The sequence below is a fragment of the Sinohyriopsis cumingii genome, chromosome 10 (assembly GCF_028554795.1).
Source record: "Sinohyriopsis cumingii isolate HCF-2022 chromosome 10, ASM2855479v2, whole genome shotgun sequence".
Classification (NCBI taxonomy): Eukaryota; Metazoa; Mollusca; class Bivalvia; order Unionida; family Unionidae; genus Sinohyriopsis; species Sinohyriopsis cumingii.
In genome coordinates this window covers 21,363,431-21,384,687 of record NC_142970.1, presented here as the reverse complement: position 1 = coordinate 21,384,687, position 21,257 = coordinate 21,363,431, and the positions used below count along the sequence as shown (strand labels likewise).

The following is a 21,257-nucleotide window of genomic DNA, read 5'->3' as shown; positions in this document are numbered from 1 at the left end:
CAAATCCTTCTTGAACACCAAACTTCACGTATGAATCACACATTCAGCCATTTTACAAGCATTCAGAGTAAGAAAGGGACAAGTATTTAGGATGACAATGATAAAAGTATTTATAGTGACAATGCGACAAGTGTTTCGAGTAACAATTCGACAGGTATATATAGTAACAATTATGCGAATATTTAGAGTAGCAATTAGACAAGTATTCTGAATAACAATGAGACGGATATGTAGAGTAACAATGGTACAAGTATTTTGAGTAACAATGAGACGTATATGTAGAGTAACAATGGCTTAAGTATTTAGAGTATCAGAGAGATAAGTAAAATTAAGTAATATAATACAAGAGAATGGAAAAGTTTTAACAGTAAATACTTCTACCACAACCCTGTCCAAAATTATATATTTATTTAAATATAATTATTCTGACACTGTGGAGATCACTACGATACGAACATATACAGTTTATTACAAGTGTGCAGTGTTATCAGTATTCTGGTTTACTGCGGTGTTCTTTTTCGATAATAGTGTATTACTTTAGATTGTCAATGTACCGGTACTTCGATATTTTCCATTAGTAAAGAAAGTATGAATATGCACTATTTCACACATTTTCACGACAACTTTACAGTAACAAAAACAGGACCACTTAATATACATGATGACAAGCAAACGCTTAAAAATGGACTTTTATTAATAATGGCTAAGTTCTTTTCCTTATTTATGGTTAAACAATCCTCATCATTTGAGCATTTGATGGAAATGTATAATAACAACAAAATACAATCATATTCATTTATCTATATTGCATGCGTTAATAATGGAGTTATTTATTATCATTATTATTATTATTATTATTATTATTATTATTATTACTATCAGTATTATTATTATTATTATTATTATTATTATTATTATTATTTTGTTTTAAGTTTTGTAGAACACTGTGTTTTCATATTTCTCCACAGAGAAACTGTGTTAATTGTCAAGTAATTTTTGTTTAACAAATATGTATTAGGTTACTTTTAAAATTATGTTGTTTTACATTGAATATTCTTATCTTTTAAATCTATTTCTTTGTGTGGTTAAGATTTTCAGCTGTGCTTTTCCGCAGAATTTCATAGAATTATGTATGCCTTACATGATTCAGAAACTTAGAGGAATTGGGAGGATGGTCAAATATTTATCTTAGGGCTCCATCCCCATTTTAGGTCATACATCTAAACTATAAGTACACATATCAAATCTACTAGTGTCTCAACCTGTACTAAATAAAAATGGTTTGATTTATGTTTATTATAGATAAGTGTGAGGTGAAGTAATAAGTAAAATTATCGCATGTAAATGATTTCTCTTAAATTATAAACATGGAGCTTTACTTTTCTTATAACAAAGATTATCTGCCTATACAAAAGTTTTACTGATCTGAAAATTTCACTTTAAATCCATTTTATTTCTTAAATTGTTGTAATTCAGATATTATTTATCTGTTTACTGTGATATTCACCAATGTGCCAGTAAAATCAAATAAGATGATAGTTAAAATTATTTCTAATTCATAAACATATTGTTTAAATACATATTTACATCTGTTATTGTTGAGGTTGATTAAATTATTTTTACAATAAAACTGAGGAACCTAAAATCAGAGTTTTGTTATTTAATTAATTTTAAGAATCAGCATTCACTTGATTGCACTACAATTACATATAACTACATACATCCACAATGGCGATAGTCATTTATACACACGCTACCGAAAGACGTCAAGATATTGGATATTTGCAATTACAGTTGCAAATACAGTGTAACTGTAAATACTTGCTCAATCAAACCAATTACGTTGTATTTGAACCCCAGTATGTAGGACTCTGGTTCCTCTATTCTTGGGAAGATATGTCACCTGCAACTGTGGTAAAAGTGCAACACAGAGACTGGGCTAGTGGATAGTTATTGGATATCGGTATGCGCATTTTACTGTGCATGAACATGTGAAACAAAGGCTGCACAGTGACTGTGAAAAAAGATAGCTGTTTCTCATAGTCTAGATTGTTTTCACTAGATAAACCATGCAAATTGTACCACACTGTATCCCTATTATGGAGCCATGGATGAATGAGTGGTCTAATACTCTCGCCTTTACAGATTACTTGCACATCTCACCTGGTAGCTTCCCAGGTTATCCCTCCACCAAATATACTGGCCAGGATGTATATGCTATCATTACTGAAAAATGGTATTAAAACATATAAACCAAACCAATCATGTCTTCCTCTAACCATAACCCCCAGGTCCTGTGCTAGGTTTCCTGCCTAATGGCTTACATGGAACATTAAACTGATACCACTTACCATACAACTATGTTACAAAGCAGGTTAGCATGAAACAGAGGGTGATTCGAAGCCAAAAGATGCATAAGAAAATAAAAGCAAGAACGCTGTAAATTGTGTATTATTAGCATGATTGTATTTTTGGTGCAGAAATGGTTCAAAACTGAATCTAATGCAAACAATACAGTTAGCATTATGTGATTCACTTAATATAAACCGTATTTTCAACGTAAAGCACGCACTTATTTTTTTTAAAGTCAAAGGAATGCATTGTTTACGTATCAACAAATGAATCATATTGGCAGGCAATAATCAAGTCACAGTCTTTATAAAAGGATATACATTTTTTTTCGCTGCATTTCTCTCCAAACTATTTGTCCCAACCATGCCACATCTGGCTTTAATTTTGTCGAACACTTTTTATGAAGTTTATAATTCTAAAGCAATTAGGTTGAGTACATATTACAATGACTTCTGATATTTATAATCATTACAACATTTTAAAAGCTTTAATAAACAATGAATACTCAGTTATGACTTTCAGGTAAAATAACATATGTTTGCAAATGGATGTGTACTATAAAATCATTGTGATAATGATCAAATTGCAATGGATTGAATGAATATACTCATGTCATATATCAAGATATCATTCCATGTGAGTGATTATTAACACAATTGCGCACAACCACTGTGATATAAAATCAATGAGTTATTACTTGGAATTAACGCAACTGATATATGAGTCTTGAAAGTTTAATTACATACAAGTTTGTGAATGTTAATAAACCAGGAGAAACGCGAATTTGAGTCTGCATTTCATCCCTTGACCCATTCTTATTGTAAGGGTTCCCCACTTCATCAGAGACTTCTTGGAGAAAAGGTCTAAGTTGAACTGGGCCGTTACTCAAGTGGGAGTTAATTAGCCATAGAAATCATAGCAAGTCGTTGAATGGTCACTGGAAGTTTAACGTCCAACGCCACCCTGTAACAATATCATAAAGTTATATACACCCGTATAGTATGTCAGTATGTACTCATCTACACGACTCAAATATGTCTATCTCTAGACTTGTATGACCACTAAATTCATGGTCAATAGCTTTCAAAATTTGATTATTCATAGTATTTTTGTTGTAATTTCCAAATCAGAGATGATCAAAACTTGAGTAGAATACATACTCATAGTTAAGACTTTTGACATAAGCTAGGTCTGTCTATGACAACATTTCCAATCCTGCACTGCTCTTAAAATTCAAAAGACATTTAGCTGTTACAATCATTATATGTGAGAACTGGTAATACTTCTGTAGCTATTTAAAATAAAAATATATAGCTACAGAAAATGATTTTTTTGGGCAAAACTACAGTCTTGTTAGTAATTCTAATGGTAATAATCCTGTAGCAATTTAAAATAGAAACATATAGCTAAAAAAGGATGTTTTGTAATAACTACAGTCTTATTAGCATTTCTAACAAAAATCAGCACCTCAGCAGCACGCTTCAGGAAGTCTCAACATGAATATACTTCATTTATTTCTCAAAACCAAGTAAACGATAGAGCACTTCAATTTATATGACCAATAAATAAATATATAATTTGAAAAACCCCATAACATTACATTGTTTGTTAACTGATGCTACTCAACAGCTTTACACTTTAAATAATTGACACAAATTTTGCCAAAATATTCTCATGCTTTTTTTGAATATCCATTCATATGGGACATGCAAAAACATTAAAATGATTTTCAAAAACATTGATGTTGAAATACCTTTCAGTGGCAATAGATTTAAAATGTCAGCCATGGTGGCCATAATGGATGTCTTCTTGTCCTAGTTTTCATGTTGCACTAAGTATGATAATAAGTCTTCTTTTCAAAACATTATATCAATCCAACTTTATGTTTCATAGCTGTATAGGCCGTCAGCCTCAACTGACCAACAATGAAAACTAGAGAGTACTAGGTCAAATTTTTTCAACACGAGTTTTATTTGCAATTTTTGAGAAGATGAGTAATCTTTAAATTGATTTTTACCACTAAGGAAGAATGTAGGGCCATTTAATTTTGTCAGGCTTATTAATAAGCAGCTACCCCAATGTGGTTAATGTGAATTCCAAGTTTTCGATGGGCAATACATTCTAACCCATACCCAAACATATATTATAAAGAATCTAAGATGTGGTGGGAAAGATTAGAGGTAACTATGACTAGTTGATATATCTTTCAGTTTAGAAGGAGTACCGAAAAGATCTAGATGGTGGCTGCCAAAATGGCTACATGTGTTTATTGGATGCCATTTTGATCTCCAACTAAATTCACATTGTAAGTGTTTTAGTGAAAATCCCATGCTGATATGATCATCCATTCTAAATGTCAAGATGACATTTGTGGTGGCAACATTGCATATTCAAGTGGCAATGTTTTTATTTAAGATCAACTAGTGTTGTTCCGATTATCTGTTATAATCGATCATCAGCTGCTTGAGCAAACTAATAAGATAATAAATTGCGACACTCCCTAATCGATTGTTTGTGAAGGGAGACTACTGAAGTTGCATGCAAAGCACAAAGGTTAGTAAAACTCCCAGCAAGTAAAGTTGATCGGAATTATTAATTCCCTCAACTACAAATATAAAAACATAACATATTCCATAGGTGCAAAATTTCATAATTAGGAATATAATGTCATGATTACATGATCAAGCTATTAAATCACTGAGTTAATAAATTTAAACACATTCAAGCAAGGTCATTATTTTCCAGTTCCAACTTTTTATGTCTTCATTTACAACCTGTGATATTTTTATCAAATGTTTCACTGACTTTCAAATGTTAAGGGAAATTACCTCTCCCTCTAACGTTTTAGTTCTACTGTATAATAGACCCTGATTTAAAAGTAAAAATGCTAGATTACTATTAAAGTTGTATAATCAAAGAAGATCGCATTTCAGAAGTTCTGTATTGTGATAGAGTCACACTGAAAGTGAGCTACCAGTACAGTGTAGCAAACTATATGAAATGTATGTATGAAGCACTTACATTTCCATGTTCTAGCTGTATGGTAGTCTCCTCACTGACATAATGTTTTCTTTCATCGCTCACTAGGACTTCTGACGCACTATGACTTCCTACAGAAAAACAAAATTGGTCCCGGCTAATTAGCAATACAGAAAACATTGAACTTTTGAATGAGGCATTTATTAAATTATGTACAAACGAAAGATTACAGTTAAATATGCCTAGAAAAAATCAATTATCATAAGAGTGATGAGGCTCTAATGGCCACTATTATTTTGAGAAATTCCAGATAAGACTGTTCTTTCTTGTTAAACCTGCTAAGTACTGAAATCATCTCAGAATGACTGTGAGGACTGGGCTGGGGTGGGGTGTCTTGAAGTAGCTTGAATATCTTGATCAACATAATTTGAGATTAACCCCAACTATATGTGATAAAAACCAACTAAACATCAGTCCGACTTAGCTTCACAATAGTTAATTTAATTAAGTTTGTTTTATTGTCATAAACTATTCCTCACATTTTCGAACTTTTGTCAGTAAATAACATTATACAAAGTGACTGGCGGATATTCTTTTCTTTTGTCTTCTTCCTTTGTAACTTGTCTTTTTTTGCCACACCACTGCAAAATTATATGATGGTTCCTTGGTTTAGGGGGAAGGGGAAGTGTAAAACAATTACACTTGTACCCAGGTTGATTTAAGTTAAAAAAAGTTATCACTTCCCTATATATCTCTTTATACCAAACTAAATTGTATTAAAAACAGACGTGCGATAAAACTTCACAAAAATTTCTAATTTTGTGCATCAATTTTAATATTTTAATCTGGGCGCAATCCAAATTAATTCACAAAAATCATCTTTATGAAAATCAGACTTGACTTTACAATATATTGTTTTATTTACATAAATGCATCCCCCACATTTTCAAACATCATTTGTTTTCAATTACTGCAACATTACATGAAAATTCTTCATTGGGGGGTTGACACAAAATATTGTCATCTAGCTTAACAAAAATTGTTTTTCTTTATGAAAGTTAACAATCCATGGATACTGCATCATGAAACTAAATTGTCTCAGAAACAAATAATGCATTAAATGCCTGGAAATTTGAACCTTAACATCTCCTTAAGTTATGTGACAATTGTATAGTATGAACAATTATTTCACCACATCCGATGCACACAGAAACAAACAATTTTATACAAAAATGGAACAAGATGAACATTTTTTAAAATTACGGATGATTTCCCTATATATCCAACCTAAACATTTAAATAAATAAAAACGGGGAGGGGGATGGCAGAAAAAATGTTGTAGTTCTAGAAACAAATGTACAAAACTTGCTCCTTTCATAGATTAATTTCCAATTATAATCTGACTGACATCATAGCGCTGCATAGGATTTTTCTCACTAATATAGCCTAATATTTAACCACACAAGTGAGATATTGTTCGCGGTCTTAGACAAATAACTTCTTTTATTTTGGTAACTTTCAGAATTTTATTCTTTTAGTACAGGCCTAAACAAGTACACTTTTCCATTTTATTGTCGGTTATTTTGTGATATAAATGTATAATTACAAAACAAATTATAAATATAAAAATGTAAATAAACAGAAATAATTTTTTAAAGCCAGGAAATACTTGTAGACATGATTTAACATGGAGATATGGTTAAACATGATATATGTATATTTTTGTGTAAATTATTTTAAAACCGTGTCAAAAAATTCGGTCTACAGAACAAGTGAATTCATCCAACGACCGTCAGTGTAATCCATATTACAATGGTTTGAATGGTACGCGCTGTGAATGAAAGCGACACTTGGTGGATAAACTGTGTTCAAAATATCGTCGTCCTTTTCAGTCGTTGATAAACTATGTCTATAAAAGTATATTATTTTGAAATACATATAAGTGAATATATCATAAATATATATATATATATATATATATATATATATATATATATATATATATATATATATATAGATATATAGATAGATATATATATATATAATTTATAACTACAAAATACTATTTCATTTATATATAACTTCTTATCAAAATGACGTCATGTAAACGTTTAGATTTGTAAATTTTAGATTTGTAAATTTACAATGAAATCTTTGAGAATTATCAATAAATGAAGATTGTAATTTTATTTATGACATTATTAAAATATATTTTTGACAATACAATGTAAGAAATATGAATTACCATGATACACAGGATGGAATACAATAATATTGCTACTCTTCCTGCATGTTGTATACAGACGTCCATTGTCCCAGTATATGGCGTCGAGACGCTTTGGAATTCCCTGTTTGAAAATGGCGACAAGTTGACATGAAGCTGTAAGTTGATGAATACAGGAATCACTGACTCCATAGTTAGATAGGAAAATATTCCCGTCGTCATTTATAACGATTGAAGTCGGGACTTGTAGACTTTGATCCTTGTATGTATATTTACATTGACTGGGATTGAAAATGTCGAATCCATACACACCAGTCTCAGGGGATTTGACACCAGCATCACACAAGATATACATAATGTTGTCTTTTGTTGTCAATCTACTCCATCTGTACCCTTGACAAATCTGGTGAATTGTGTCAACATGTCCGTCGTGAAGTGAAACAACACACCAGTACATCTTCTCCTGTCTTTTACCAGTGACAACAAGACTGTCCTTGAATCTGACAACACCATGATATCCGTCAAATACTCCATGTATATTTAAAGTCCTGGTCGTTTTGATAACACGTGACATGTCTGCAGAATCAATGGACATTATTTGTAACAGACCCTCTTCATCAAGGACACAAATTGTTATGGCGTCCATCAGACACATGTCACGTGGTATTGAATCCAGTTTGTCTGACGATGCCAGGAATTTTCCGTCATGGAGTCGATGTATATGGACTTTCCTCGCATTGTTCTCTAGGACAGCTATCTTGTCTTGGCAGACGACAATAGAGATGTACCAGGGAATCTTGGCTACTGTGGAAATAAAATGACGTAAACATTAATACACATCAGCTCAAAATAGTTAATAAATAATTATAATAAAATATGATATGACTTGTACATTTGCAGTCTGTAAGTATTTATACGTTAATAATAACTTACTAAAGATATGTATGACTAACAATTAATTCCTGTTAAAATTATTGTAATTATTATATTGTTATAAATTTATCTGTCAAAATGTTTATGACTAGCTTCAGCATCTCCAGGGTGCTTTAATATTTTGCTTTTGGTTGTAGATCCCATTGGTTTTGTAGTGTTTCCTTTGGGATTTTGGTGTGTTGTTCTTGTTCGACATTTTTGTGCAATTTCAACAAGCCTTTCTATGGTCAATGATTCGCATGTACAACTTCTGGTTTTGGTCGAGTACAAACGAATAGAGTAAGAAACCTACAGAAGCAAACACGCATATTCACAAAGGAAGTGTAGTATATTGCAGCGTTTGTAGGTTTTTTGTTCGTAATATTGATTCAAAACTCCACAAAGTCTTTCAGTTTTTGGTATTTCTTAGTATACTGGATGAAGAGTTTTGGTTGCCATCGATAGCAAGGCCAGGTTTCAATGTATAGCTGCTGATAGTGTTTGCTTTTGTTTTTTTAACATCTGTATCCAAAATAATGGATGATTGGAATATTTGGATAGTTCGTACATCTGTTATATATCGTGTGTGGCATTTTCCTTGATCGGAGTTTCTGGCAACAGAACATTCAGAAGCATTTCGATACAATTTTAGATCGGGATAACTATGGCGCTGTTCCATTGTACGGAGTAGTACATATTATATGAACATGTAGGGAAACTGGCAAACCGTTTGTGCATGTTGGTCTTGGTGGTTGTCATCGTATATTTACTTAATTTGCATATGTGTATTTATATTAAAACACTAAAATAAATAGTACATTTACGTGATATAAACATTAAAATAATACATAATATTAATTTTGACACACATCTACACAAACCTTATATACATAAATAATTTAAATACTAAATAATTGACCATTATACTCGTCGTAATGGCGTCATAATTGTATTATTATTACAAGAGAGATTTACAGCAACATCACACAGACCCAGTAATCACACTATTATAGTTCTATACAGTATTTTAGTAAACGGAAGATACCAACAATAGTGTGTTAACAGGTTCTGTGTGGAAGCAGCTATTATCCCTCATTTTTAACAGTGTTACGTACGTTCATACGTGCGTGTGTATTACTCGTATAATCCTCTAAAAGTGGACAAAAATTAAGACATGGGGTCCATTCTTACATTAAGTAACTCAGTTTATATGTCATTCCTTGACTATAGAGTAAAGGTATTCATGCCTCTACCACGTAATAACTGTGCACAAGACAGGGGCATACACCAAAATTAGAGGGAATACATTTAAAAAACCAAACAAACGGGATTTGAGTCAAGACGAGGACATACACGAATAGACTACTGGTTTTGCAAACATAATAATGGCTCTCGATTTTAACGAGTACAACTGTAACAAAAAACATGACCGCACACTGAATTAAACAGTCAACTTAACTTCCGTATCTTAACAAAACCATAAAAAAATAGAAAAACTTCCTAATTTACATATACAACAGTAGCAATTACAAATTTCATTTTTTTTTTAATTATAAGAGAAAAACCGAAAACAATTCTCGAAAATCTAAAGCATTTAAACTGTTGAATGCCATATATATCATTCTTTGAAAACTCGTCTAACCATATTATTGGCGTTGGCCATGCCAAGGGGGAATTGCGGAAGGAGGGCAGGTAAATGTGTCTGTGTGTGTGTGATTTGGATCTATAACGTAGCTTTAACAATTTTTCAGTCATATCGCTTCGATGTCTGCAATGTGATAGTTTATAGTGATGTCTGGCGCTGGGGCATCATGCCGCAGATATGTAGCCTGATGTCCTACGAAGTCACATTATAATGACACCAAGCCGACCAGTCCTAACACTAACCTCTTAATGCTAAATGCTAAGCGATGGAGCTGTTAGTTCAATTTGTGTAAGTCTTTGGTATGACACGAAGAGGGCAGGTGAACGAAACTCACTAAGTAATAATAATAATAATAATAAATCATTCATCGAACATATCCCTTTCATATTCAACATTTAGTCTTTACCCTATAAGTATGCACTACCCTGAGTATTTCAGTGAAAGTCCGTGTTAATAACCGTTTTCATTCATTTACATGTCTGCTGCATTTTCTTACATTGGTATACCTGCCTTGGATTTTTACTTCTGCACTGACAAGAACGCTGGCGGAAACATGCAGCATGGAGAAACATACTTATTTACAAATCCACGAAGCCGATGTACTAAAGTTTACATGAAACAAAAGTAAAAACAGCGGTAGCGATTTATTCTGACAGTTTTATTATCGAATTTTGAAGGAGCGCTTGTCTTCAACAGTGTCACACAATCTTCGCCTACTACATCACTCTCTGAGAAAAATGAAAAAGGCAGACAAACATAACGGAAAACATATTAGATACAGGTTTATGTTTTAAACATTGCATTTATTGGTAAATTAGGCTACTTTATAATATAAAATAAGAGTACATTGTCAGCGTTTAAGCAAATGGTTATCGTGGTTGTTAATGTTGTTATGTGCAAACTCCTGGTAAATATTTGCAGCGATTGAAGTAATAATTTTTAAAGATACTTAAACATGGGCACTGTAAATATGTATGGGGTTATCACTTTTTATATAGCAGTTTCGATGTTAATTTATCATCTATTTCAAGGCGAAACTTTTTCAAGCCTGAAGATCAGAACTTCACGTATATAAGTATCGATATGTGTCGGGTTTATTTCCCTAAAGGGTCTTGCACAATTTCATTATGTTCAAGACTAGTAAAGAATCAACTACATATATGTCGTGCATATTGTTGTTGCTTTTGTTGGTCTTGTTGTTGTTGTTGTTGTTGTAGGGTTTAACGCCATTTTTCAGCACACGATAGGCCATACATGGCAGTCAGTATTAATGGTGGAGGAAGAACCCGGGAAAGCCCCGGAAAGAACCATCGACCCACGAGAACCTACTGGCAAGCTTTATCACATGCCTACATTAGCCGAATCCGAGACTAGAACCCCTGCAGATAGAGGTGATATGGTAGTGATCCGTAACGGAGAGCACTTTAGACCACTCGGCTGTGATTTTTCACGAGAACAACTGTTTGCGAGGAAAGTGGATGTCTTTGTGGGGAAATTAATGGCAATGTTCACTTTCAACGTGTGCTTACTGGATACACACAGACACAAACACACACACATACACACACACACATGAAGAACATATTATGAGGATATCCGTATTTTGTATCTGACGATTATATACTATGTTTTCGGATGTCCTTAATATGTTTACGCAATTTGACTGCAGCTTTCTAACAAGCTCAATTAGAGAGAGACAGATATATGCATTTTTTGATGATCCCTGACATTGCAAAATATCATTTCCTAGTATATAGTTCCCCAGCAACGTTATAATGTATACATTTTTACAAGACCTCTTTTAAGAAAAAGAGTAAACGTTCATATAAGTAATTAAAACAAAACTCCACCTGGATATTACACTATATTTTATTTGAACATATTGATACAATTGATTAGATAGCATGCCCGTCTCATTAAATTCCAAATTTTTACAATAATTCCATATAACTACAAACACTGTCATCAGCAAAGTTTATACTGGCATTATTCCATCTATGAAAGCATTATAATGGAGCACAGTATTGTTACAGTAAATGACACTCGGATTTTTACATGTTGCAATTTCGCAGCATATTGCATAACACATGATAAGAAATTTCTGCTTACATATTTAAACTGAAACTTTAGTCATAAACCTGTTCTAAACATTCGAAACAACGAAGGATAATTTCTGCCACGCTAACCTAATTTTCTAATTTGGCGTCGTCTTTTGAATAAGAATGTTTAACGTCCATCACATAACCCAGAAAGTACAGGTAATGATGAAAGGTGATACGATTGATACCGTCATATTACCGCGTCGTGTCTATTATATCATCATGACTATTACCGCGTCATACCTATTACTGTGGCATTTTAGCGTATTTTAATACTGAGTTATATCCTTGCAATCGTACCTTGATAATGAGTTATATCATTGCAATCATACCTACCTACCTACATACATAGTGTCTTGTGGAAAGTGCACGTTACCACTGTGGACCTTAATCCGTTTCATCATGTGTCCTTCACGGTAATGACGTCGATGTGGATTGACCACGTCTTGGCTTGTAGTAGGCGGATAAAGTTGTATTGCCCAAGTTGTTGATATTGTTGTTATAGGAGTTGACTCCATTTTCAGCTCAAGATAGCGGCCAATACAAATGCTTTTGGAAGATTCTGGAAAAAGAACCAACGACCAACACGAAGTTTTCTCGCATATCCACATTGACCGAGCCCGAGACTCGAACACTCGCAAACAGCGGTGAGATGACAGTGATCCGTAACGGTGAGCGCTTTAGACCACTCGACCACTCGGGGCCCAATATTGACCCAGTTAGATGTTGTAGCAAATAAATTGTGTAATCGTGGACATCCTCTACAGCTCTTGCAGTAGATAGTGCGGGTTCCTCTTTTTAAATTGTTCACAATGCCGTTTAACATTCAAAGACTCTCCAAGTAAAACGCAATCATATACGTGCATTGCGAGAGATTACATATTTCCGAGGATTAGAATTCCGAATCAGTTTATGTGTTTCACAATATGTACAAAGTTTAATTATAGTAATTTTAATGATAAGAAAGATAGAGTTATATTCTGGTTTGAAAGAAAGAAAGAAAGAAAGAAAGAAAGAAAGAAAGAAAGGAGGAAAGAAAGAAAGTATTCGCGGGTTTCACTCTGCCAATCATTTTGACATGTTGCCCCATAATGAAATACACACAGTGCTGTACAATATGCAGCTACTGCAGTCTGTTTAGTACATGCAACCCATATATACGCGTCCATGCGATACATTTCCTCAGAACTAGGCGTGTGTTTACTTTTACCATTTACCTATTGACTTTACACAGGCTTAACGAGTCACGTGATGCCGCATGTTATGTCCAACATCGTAATACATTTACGTAGAATTTTTAGTTGGGTTATCTAAGGAGGCACATGTAATATTATGTAAATCACAGTTTTTTAGTGTCATTGTTTGTGTTCGTTTATTATTTTGGTACAGGGCTGTACAGAGTGATCACGGGCCCTGGGGTAAGAAACACCCATGCCTCTCCGAGTTAATGTTCAAACAAATATTTCTTTTTATAGAATTTAAAAGTGTTGTTAGGCCATGGCCACCTTATGTGCCCGGGCACTGGGGATATATCCTCAGTGCCCCCCCCCCCTTGTCGGCCCTGTTTAGGTGTTACATATTCAGTACAGTGATGTCCATTGTCCACATTAATGTTCTGTACTGCAGAGGGCGAGGAGTGAGTTGCTTGCATTGCACATGCTTAACATATAATCCCTGTTACATTAACAAGTTTTCGGTTCTATTGTTCACTCCTCCAACGACTCGGATAGTCAACTTCAACATTTCTCGGTGGAATATATTATTCAAAATCTTGTAACTGGTATCGAAGAAAATAACTACTGTACATCTGAATACCACATGGCGCTGGCACGTTTTCATGTAATTACATTGTACTAGCTTTTATGTAATTACATTGTGATATTTGAATAATTATTCCGTTCTTTATCATTTTGTGAATTATCCGTGTGTGATATATTAGTTCACTATTAATTATTTGTATATTTCATGACGATATGTTGAATGTGTACTTTTTATTTTTCGTCTTCTTCTTCTGTTGATTCGTTTAGTCGTAATCACTTCCGATTAAAGCACAAGAACCAGCAGAGACGTAATGTTGTTATTACACAGATATACCCGCTACAGGTATTGCAATATGGTCACAGGATATGTGAGAAAAAGTTAAACGACATCAATAGCTCCATTGGGAAAAAAACCTTGTATGTATTATTGTCAGTTAATGTAGATGAAATGTGTGGTACATTACATTATTTCAATCTACATGACAATTACTGCAGTAGAAGTTAGTTTCTTCAGTGCATACATGTACATCATATCATCTATTTGCAATTCAAAGAAAAAACATTTTAATGCAAACTTAGTTGTAAAATGGGATTTACGTTCGATTTGATTTGCTAAGAGAAAAACAACTAAAATGCATACTATAATGCAAACTAAGTTCTGAAATGGGTATCTACGTTAGATACGATTGAATTTACAGTAAAACAATGGACATTCATACTATAATGCAAACTTATTTGTGCAATGGGGATATCTATTAGATACGATTGAATTTACAGTAAAACAAAGAGAATGCATACTTTAATGCAAACGTAGTTTCAAGATTGGTATCAACGTTAGAAACGATTGAATTTACAGTAAAACAACAAAAATGCATACTATACTGCAAACTAAGTTGTGAAATTGGCATCTACGTTAGACACAATTGAATTTACAATAAAACAACGAAAATGCAGTAGTTATGGGTGCTAATGGCAAATTAATTTAGGATTTGATATGCGTAAACTAATGTTAAAAAGAGATCATAAAATATTCTCATTTGTAATTCCATTAAATCACATATTTGGATTCTGTAGAGGTTTCAGAAAGGTAATTTTGGCTGCAGAAACAGCAGCTGCTGTTCCAGTCTTAGGAAAGGCGGCTGCATTAGGTGCTGCTGGATAAGCAGGTAGTAAACTAACATAAAATATATCAGGAGGAAAATATGGTAATATGGTTAAAAAAGGAACGCGTCCTTCGACTACCAGGAACCCTTCATCGTGGTACGGAAAAGGTCTTCGACTATCTGGAACCCCTCCAGCGTGGTACCCAAATCGCCTTTAACGCCAATGTCAAATTTTGATTAACTGATACCGCTAAAAAATTAAAAATACAATTCTTCCGAGGTGTATTTATGCGGGATCAGTTACCGAAAAAACCAAATCGTAATGAAACCGGTATTGTAAATCTCGATGATAGTTCTTGTCCTATTTGGACATTATTTACTTTGACTAGTACGGGTTAGCGCCACCACGTGAATTTCTAAGTTATGCAAAAACAATCAAATGTTCCAATTTGGTGTTCAACATTACCAACACAAACACTAACTGATCCTCCGATATGCGGCAGTGAAGTAATTAATGTTCTTGATGAATTATCAAAGTCAACTAAACCTTATCATAAAGTCGTTAACGAGTACACATCTGATAAATTAAATCAATCACTGATAAAAAATGGTTGACATTTACGGATGATATCTGCTATCAAGAACTTAAAAAAAAAACCCGACGTGGATTTATCAAAATATGAAACAAAGGACGCGATTAACAATCTTTTAGCGCTATCAGGAATAGATCCTGATAAGGTTGTTATTTTTTTCAGGATCAACACGGAACATTAAAAACGAATAATATTAAATGAAATGATATAATTCGACATACCGAATATGACACTCACGTGAGTGATTTTACTAGTTTTCAGGAAACTGTTTGAAAAACCTATGAAACTACTACTAGAAAAATCAATGAAAATATTAGAAAAACCGAAGAAACTGTTAGAAAAACCAGACCAAAATATTAGACAAACCGATATAACTTCAGCAGCAGGGAGGGCGAATCCGACATTTTGTCCAATCGTCATTTGGCTTAATTAATACTTTCTGCACTCAGCGGATCCGGTGTCGTCAGCGCCCGGTAAAAAAAAAACGACGTCGTCGTCGGGGGGCCAAATCGAACGTCATTTGGTTTAATATACCTTCTGCGCGCCGATCCCAGCGTCGTCAGCGTCCGGTAAAAAAGCGCGACGACCGCGTCGATGTCATCGCCCTCCCTGCTGCTAAGTGGCTACTTACAATGATTTTACAAACAGAGTGATCACTAACTCCTCCTCTTGTAGATCAATTAGGTTATTTGACTGATCGGTAAGTTTAAAATTAATTCTTGTTAAAAACCGATTATGGCATCGCATATAGACCGGATTAATCGGACTTTCAACGATTAAAAATCCCGGAGGGGCCGTTGGTGGAAATGAATAAAGGATATACCCCTGTTGAGCCTGATTTGATTGCTTGGTATTCACCTGGTAACTCCCTTCGATAACATCACACACTAGATTGATTGCTATCACAGACGTAATATTTACGTTGTATGGAGCAATATGCCTACCATCCTCTCCGTTATCGTGTCTGAGGATAGTTGATGGGGCGAGAAAATCATTAAGAGATTTTCTTAGTTCTGGTGCGTTGTATCCTGGAAACTTGAAATCGGGTAAATTGGCTTCTGTGATATTATACTCGGTTAGGAATTTTTGTTTATTATCATCGCTGTTAGCAGATATTGTTTTAACGTTTCGTTCATTAATATATTCCATGTCTGATATAAGTTGATTTAACACCTCAACGTGTTTTCGTGCTTTTGTTTTCCGTAGCTGTTCTAGTTGTAATTGGTAATTACGATTAATCTCGATAAAAACATCAGTGATATCATTTAAACTAACTTGTGACCACGGCGGATGATTCAGGAGTTTCCTTATACGGAAAATACCATTGCATGGTATTCCTGTTTTGAAATATAAACCTACTGGGTAATAACGTGCTTTTTATAATAGACAAATCATCTCGATACCGGGGGGTAATCTCATGATACGATTGCGCATTCGTGTGCAAGTCCTCGGGGATTCCATGAGGTGGATTCTTAGGCCATCCTAGTATGTTTCTTATTGAACTGTTATAAATATCAACCATATACCCCGGTGTGCTTATTTCAATCGTCGACGATAACGTCGGTTCATGAACCGTAATAGCGATTTTTGATTCTTTTCCTGTGATCGATTTTATCCTGCGTTGAAATTTATTGATTTGTTCTATTTGGTATGACCCAGTTGGTATTGTAACCTCCTTCCAGTCTGGGGTCCCATCGGGTTTATTTGTCCATGCAAAAAACAGCGAGTTATTAGGTTGTTGTCCGTTAAATGCATCCGTTCGGATATTAGGCCAACTGTGATATACTCGCAATTTTGCCAGCGCTATTTCCTTCACTGGAACCGATGATGGGAAGTTCACACTGAATTCGGGTTTCGTTGACGTTATTGATATCATACTTGTTTGTACCGGAGTGGTGTTCTCCGCGATCCGTTGAAGTAATTGAAACCCTTCGGGGTTCAGCGACATTATTATTATTCGTTGTTTTTAGTGTTTAATTTTGACACCGAATATCAACAACCTGCTTGTTTTCAGAAGAATGTTTTAAGCCCATTGAAGTGGTTTCAGCGACGTGGTTTCCGGCTTCCAGTTGAAAATTTTCGATTTTTGACATCGCGGAGCTATACAAATGGACCATCGTGGAGAATTCAACATCGGATATGAACGAATTATCGATCGACAACGAGATCAACCCGGATAATTTTGAGTACGCGTCGGATACTATTTGATGTTTTACTGTATACTCGTTGAGTTTTTTCTGAGAACACGATGATATCTTTCTGGTGATTGCGTTGGCGACTGCAGCAATTGTTGTCGCCGCGGAGATAGCGACTGGAACGGCGATCGGGGCTATCATGGTCTCCGTGGATAAAATGACACCGGTACCGGCTACTATACCGGACACCGAGTACACGGCCACGTCGATGGCGGTTATTTTACGACGGTATTTTTTTATTTTTGCGCGGTATTGTTCGGAAAGCGTTTTTAAGCTCGCGGAGAATTCTTTTGCGGTATCGAATCGATATTGATGTGACGTCGGTGATACCTCTGATTCAATTACCCTGGTGGTCATTTTATTTTAAAAGAGCTAGTGTTTTCAATTACTCACTTAGATCCACTACAAATTCTACACACCATGTGATGTTTGTCCTAAATAGATTGCTATCAACGGCTTTAATTATAAACCGTTCGGTTGCATTCTTGTCAATGATTGTTGATATTGTATTGTTAAACCCGGATGAACTCGGCGATGATATATTAAACTGCATCGTCGAAATCAATGTAAATCGATAAATGCCCTTAACAATTGCGGTGATATTTACTACATTATGCGTAGGAGTCCAATCGAATGATCCGTGTTGAACCGTGTATACGCTATTGCCGATGCTCCCATGAGGTGTTTTCATTTTTTCGAGTTGCTCTGTCATTCTAGGTAGTCTGTCCTTGAAGGTAGTTGCCCTTTTAATGGGACTGCAGCAAGGATATACAAAATACATGTGTTTCTTATGCGAGTGGGATAGCCGAGCAAGGGAAATGCACTACATGAGGAAGGAATGGACTCACAGGCAGAATGTAGCCATTGGAGAGAAGAATATCCAACACCCAGCTCTGGTTGAGGCTCAGAAAATCTTGCTACCACCCCTTCACATCAAACTAGGTTTGATGAAGAACTTCGTGAAAGCCATTGACCGGACTTTGCCAGCATTCCGATACCTGCATGAAAAATTATCTCGACTCAGCGAAGCAAAGATTAAAGAGGGAGTTTTTGTGGGTCCTCAGATTCGAGAGCTTTTCAAAGATGACCGGTTCAACAACTTGCTGGAAGGTGACGCGAAACAAGCATGGAATGCTTTTCGCCTAGTTTCTACAAACTTCCTCGGAAATGTTAGGGCAGAAAACAATAAGGAACTAGTAGAAGACATGTTGATGAAGTATAAGAAACTTGGCTGCAATATGTCTCTAAAGATTCACTTCCTTCATTCCCATTTGGATTTCTTTCCTAGCAACTGTGGTATTGTTAGTGATGAACACGGCGAACGTTTTCATCAAGATATCGCAACAATGGAACAAAGATACCAGGGAAAATGGTCCACTACAATGCTGGCTGACTACTGCTGGACACTCCTCAGAGATGCTCCCGAACAGCTGTACAAGAGACAGGCGAAGAAATCTAAGATGTAGTCAATGACTTGATTTTTTATAGGTAGGCTATTACAGTTGACCTTTTACTATTGGAATGCATTTCGTTATGTAAACATTAATTTCTTGCAGATTACAAAAAAACTAGAGCCAATTTTGCAATTTGACTGTCATATTCGTGTTCAGCACATAAAAATTGATAAGAATTGACTAATTTTATTTCAGTAACATGACTTTTGTAAAAATTTGTTGTCCAGTGATATCAGTTTTGACCGCTTTTATCCCCCGTTCATGCACGTCTATATTAGTTCTGATCGTTGCAATATTATTGTCGACTGCTTTTAATTCCCCTGTATGCGCGTCTATACTTTTTTTGTTCGCTGCAACATCAGTTTTGATTGTTTTTATTTCCCCTCCATACGCGTCTATACTTTTTTGGTTCGCTGCAACATCAGTTTTGATCGTTCCTATTTCCCGTCCATACGCGTCTATACTAGTTCTGATCGCTGTAATATCAGTTTTGATCGTTCCTATTTCCCCTCCATACGCGTCTATATTCCTTTTGTTCGCTACAACATCAGTTTTGATTGTTTCTATTCTCCATCCATGCGCGTCTATATTATTCTTGTTCGTTACAATATCAGTTTTGATCGTTCCTATTCTCCGTTCATGCACGTCTATACTAGTTCTGATCGCTGTAATATCAGTTTTGATCGTTCCTATTTCCCCTCCATACGCGTCTATATTCCTTTTGTTCGCTACAACATCAGTTTTGATCGTTCCTATTTCCCCTCCATACGCGTCTATACTTTTTTTGTTCGCTGCAACATCAGTTTTGATTGTTTTTATTTCCCCTCCATACGCGCCTACATTATTCTTGTTCGCTGCAACATCAGTTTTAATTGTTTTTATTTCCCCTCCATACGCGTCTATACTTTTTTTGTTCGCTGCAACATCAGTTTTGATTGTTCCTATTTCCCCTCCATACGCGTCTATACTTTTTTTGTTCGCTGCAACATCAGTTTTGATTGTTCCTATTTCCCCTCCATACGCGTCTATACTTTTTTTGTTCGCTGCAACATCAGTTTTGATTGTTCTTATTTCCCCTCTATACGCGTCTACATTTTTTTTGTTCGCTGCAACATCAGTTTTGATTGTTTTTATTTCCTGTCCATTCGCGTCTACATTTTTTTTTGTTCGCTTCAACATCAGTTTTGATTGTTTTTATTTCCCCTCCATACGCGTCTATACTTTTTTTGTTCGCTGCAACATCAGTTTTGATCGTTCCTATTTCCTGTGTATGCCCGTCTACATTTTTTTTGTTCGCTTCAACATCAGTTTTGATTGTTTTTATTTCCTGTCCATTTGCGTCTACATTATTCTTGTTCGCTGCAACATCAGTTTTGATTGTTTTTATTTCCTGTCCATACGCAGTGATATCATGTATAGTTGTTGTAATCTCATCCAGCTTGGTATTTTTTTTACCAAAGAATTTATCAAAGTTGTCATCGATCCTGTTAACATTTTTTCGTAACGTGTAAAATTGGCCCGACAGCGTTGTAAACTCCGAAATAGTATTTTTTATTGTTGTAATATTCGGTTCGGTTACCGTCGGGGTCCCCAAAAAAGTAGCGGTAGTGAGTTGTATATCGGTGACATATTTTTTCACCTCGGTGACAGATTTATTCACCTGCGCGTCAAGTTCGGTCACCGATCTATCCAACCTTATAAAATCGTCTTGGATTAATGTTATCGTCGATAGATGTTCACCCGGTTTGAGTCGTCCGTCGCTGGTATGCAGTGCGATAGCGTTCTCGGGGGCGTCACGCTGTCGTGTTAAAACGTCATCCAGCGACACATTACTGGATTTCAATTTACCCTGGCGGTCTTGAAATACAACTATTTCACCTGGGTCAACACTGGTTAGGTTTAACGTATCGGCGATTTCATCCTCGATTAGTTTTTTTATGT

General features: G+C 35.0%; 1 protein-coding gene across 1 annotated transcript in view; it reads right to left on the bottom strand.

The window, feature by feature from the left end:
• Positions 1-1,764: 1,764 nt before the first annotated feature.
• Positions 1,765-21,257, bottom strand: part of LOC149789700 (uncharacterized) — a 61,413-nt gene continuing 41,920 nt past the window's right edge. Inside the window, exons 3-5 of the mRNA XM_089973353.1 lie at positions 7,577-8,359; positions 5,374-5,462; positions 1,765-3,315 (exon numbers count right to left, since the gene is read on the bottom strand). Coding sequence (XP_089829479.1) covers positions 3,298-3,315; positions 5,374-5,462; positions 7,577-8,359 — 890 coding nt within the window. The 3' untranslated portion in view covers positions 1,765-3,297. The remainder of the gene's footprint in view (positions 3,316-5,373; positions 5,463-7,576; positions 8,360-21,257) is intronic.